We start from the raw sequence: 3,144 nt of genomic DNA, 5'->3' as shown, positions 1-3,144 counted from the left end.
CTCAAGTATATATTCTATAATATTTTATAAAAAGGTATACTGACAAAGTAATACAGTTTTACCAAATGTAATACAATTACCTTTATACAGCTTTATACAATTACTTGTATACCTCTGTATACAAACTTACTGTCAATGTTTTTTCACCCGGGATGTCAGTAGAATGCCATCTACCGCGATCTAGAGGAATTCTCGGAAGCCTTAAGTATCACTAAGAGACAATATCTGTCACAGATAGGTCCCTACCCCTTGAATGACAGACAATTTATGAGACAAAAGCAATCTGTACGATTCTGTTCCGTTTCTTTTATCATTTCTAAGAACAGACGAGTTTGTCCCCCCCTTCCCCCTAAAAAAGCAATTTTCAGTCTCTAGCAATCTGCACAACGCATCTGTTGTGGATCTTTCTGTAATTTGTGGTTTAACCACATAAATTTTTTTGACAGTAAACGCAGGCAAATGAAAATGACTTGTTGAATACATTTGAATTCCTTTATTTAATCAAGATCGCCCGGCTTGTGATGTTTTGCCGATACATTCAGCTATCCTACAACTATACAGTGTTTGAGTCTTCGATGAACCATTTGGTGGTACACGTTCGATTTCGGCCAGCTACAGCGAGATGTGACACGCTAAAGTACCGCTAATTCGTCAGTCGTAGAAATGTCCGTCCTGCAGACATTAGAACCCCTGATTAAGGGAATAATTCTATAAATAAATACACTTTCCATTCATCTTTGAATATTCAAATTTGTTAATTGAAGATTCCAGCCCGGCACAATTTGTTTAACAGGTAAAAAATGGCATTCAGAGAAGCTTAAATAACTCTTACATAATGTTCTAGCATTAATCATTGTGGTTGACGCGACCAGAATAAAAAAAAATATATATTCAAACAAAGTTGTTAATTTCATAATAATTACAATTTCACTGGCCCATTATTGGCCAAGAAATTATCATCTGTGTCAAATTTTGCGGGGTATTTTGCGTGCCAATGTTTGTATAACAATTTATTATCACTACATCACATCACTTTTGTACGAGATACTGCGGTGCCCTTCAATCATTCTGGATCAGGTGCGGTCCGAGCGTAGCCTAGTTTCTGGAGTACCATCTTGATCTCTCGATAGACGCTTGGGTCCTCGATCGTCCCGGGAATCTGCAAACACGAGTATGTCAATAAAAGTCGCGCTAATGCTGTACAGATAGACTCTCTCTAACGCCACTCTGCGCATCAAACTTAGTACAAGATGTCAGTTTTAACAGCAAGACTAAGAGTTCTATCCATATAGCAACACTTAAAACTGCAATTTTCTAATCATAGGCGAAAATTTTCTGATTTTGTTTTATATTAAAACATGTATGCGATGAGACACGCAACCCTATCACATGTGTATGCCACCTATAACTTAGTTTCAAAAGTATCCCATAAAAAGTTATAACTGTAACGCGTAGAATAACGTTGAAGGCAGGCATTCAAGTAATAAGTAACGAAACGCTGTTTCATTGTATCGTAAAAGCGAGCGTAAAAGTTATGTGGGAAATGTACAGAGAGTATTTACAGTAAAATCGGTTCACTTGGCATTTCTTCAGTAAGCGTTTCGATGTGCCGAAGTGCCCCGAAACTATACACCGGAAACCTAAGTGTATCTATGAATATCGCACATTTGGAGGTGTGTGAACGCCATTTCGTACACATAGAGACAAGCACAAGTGTTAATGCTGGATTTAGTCTTGTGGGGCGAGGCCCGTAATTCTGTACTCACCTCAGCTGAGGCACGGGCTTCAAAGATTTTGAAGACTGTGATTGGCTATCCAAGCTTGGCAAGCCAATCAGAGCCCTCGAAATCTGTGAGACCCGTGCCTCAGCTGACATGAGGTGAGGACAGAGTTACGGGCCTCGCCCCACAAGACTAAATCCAGCATTAATACCCACAGCAAAAAAAAAACAAAAAAAAAAAAAAACAAGCAAACAAACAAACAAACAAACAAACCAACAAACAAACAAACAACCAGCCAGAGATGGTAGGAGGACGACCTACCCGCACGACAACATGCGGTTTATTTTAACTACGAAGGTGATTCAGAGTTTCCAAAACGCGAGCGCTATCTACACGCTAGGCTTGAGGATGGTGAGAGCCATTTCGTCATTCGCTGTTTGAAGCTTACGGAGTAGCTGTATTGAAACGACGGCAATCCATAGGCCTAGCGGCGTAGAAGAAGGGACGGGAGGAGAAGGGCGGAGCGGGTGGTTGCCCGGAAGTGTATGGCCGGGGCGCGACGCGCGAAGCCTCATAGACCGCTTTAGCCTTACTTACGGTTCCCCCTAGCCTTTCTAGTTTACTATTCTATCGCCTGCTCCTCTTTTTCCCTACATTGAGAGTTAAAGTTCGATCTATACCATTGTATTTCTATAATTATGTTTAGTGTAGGTGTAGGGGTTACAATAAGGTATCATCGGCCAAAAGCAGAGCACATAGTTATCGCCCACCACCAGACAGCCGTGCTCTCGTTCATCACCTTGACAAACTTGTTCCTGGCCAGGTCTGCGATGGACTTCCTCGCCGTCTTCCCCGAGCGCGTACGGGGCAGCCCTCTGACGGCGCCCGACAGGCGGAAGGCGGCGATGGCCCCGATCAGCTCCCGAACCATGTTCACCAACTCTCGGGAAATCTCAGACTCCTTCTTCTGGGCGCCTGGCCATTTGCAATCAATAGAAACCGGTCATGAATCATTACAGTAAAACAACGTATATTTTTGTCTGATGGAGTCTCTTCCAACTCACCTTGTCTCATGACAAAGAGGCACAGGGGGACCTCCCCGCGAGTGGGCTCGGGGACGCCCACCACGGCGGTGTCGATCACGTCCGGGTGCGACATGACGACGTCCTCGATGGCGGAGGTGGCGAGGCGGTGCCCCGACACGTTGATGACGTCGTCGTCCCGCGCGGTCACATACACGTAGCCAAACTCGTCGCGGAAGCCGGCGTCCATTGTGTCGTAGTAGCCCTGCAGACCAAGTTCAAATCAGTTGCTAAAAGGCATGTTTCTTAGAATCCACAATACATACAGAGGTGGTTGTCATGTTTCTGGACAGCTTGAACGGTAGACTAGTGTGAAGTCAATAGTCGTTTTTAGTCCCCCC

The 3,144-nt window shown here is 43.9% G+C and overlaps 1 protein-coding gene across 1 annotated transcript; it reads right to left on the bottom strand.

Annotated features, from left to right (window-relative positions):
• Window positions 1-478: 478 nt before the first annotated feature.
• LOC127748835 (acyl-CoA synthetase short-chain family member 3, mitochondrial-like) lies at window positions 479-3,030 on the bottom strand. The gene is made up of 3 exons (XM_052263959.1): window positions 2,786-3,030; window positions 2,521-2,696; window positions 479-1,159 (listed from the first exon to the last, which is right to left on the bottom strand). The coding sequence occupies exons 1-3, from the start codon at window positions 2,991-2,993 to the stop codon at window positions 1,064-1,066; spliced, it is 480 nt and encodes a 159-aa protein (XP_052119919.1). The 5' UTR covers window positions 2,994-3,030; the 3' UTR covers window positions 479-1,063.
• Window positions 3,031-3,144: the final 114 nt, after the last annotated feature.

This window comes from Frankliniella occidentalis, unplaced genomic scaffold, assembly GCF_000697945.3.
Source record: "Frankliniella occidentalis isolate FOCC.00 unplaced genomic scaffold, Focc_3.1 Scaffold15, whole genome shotgun sequence".
In the NCBI taxonomy this organism is placed as follows: domain Eukaryota; kingdom Metazoa; phylum Arthropoda; class Insecta; order Thysanoptera; family Thripidae; genus Frankliniella; species Frankliniella occidentalis.
This window is presented reverse-complemented; position numbering and strand designations above follow the sequence as displayed.

What these genes read in the sequence shown, in the direction of transcription:
- LOC127748835 (XM_052263959.1), bottom strand. Translation starts at nt 2,993, where the DNA reads ATGGACGCCGGCTTCCGCGACGAGTTTGGCTACGTGTATGTGACCGCG. An exon ending in CCTCTTTGTCATGAGACAAG is followed by an intron (nt 2,697 to 2,785) that starts GTGAGTTGGAAG and finishes GCAAATGGCCAG; the next exon opens with GCGCCCAGAAGAAGGAGTCT. An exon ending in CCAGGAACAAGTTTGTCAAG is followed by an intron (nt 1,160 to 2,520) that starts GTGATGAACGAG and finishes TCGTGTTTGCAG; the next exon opens with ATTCCCGGGACGATCGAGGA.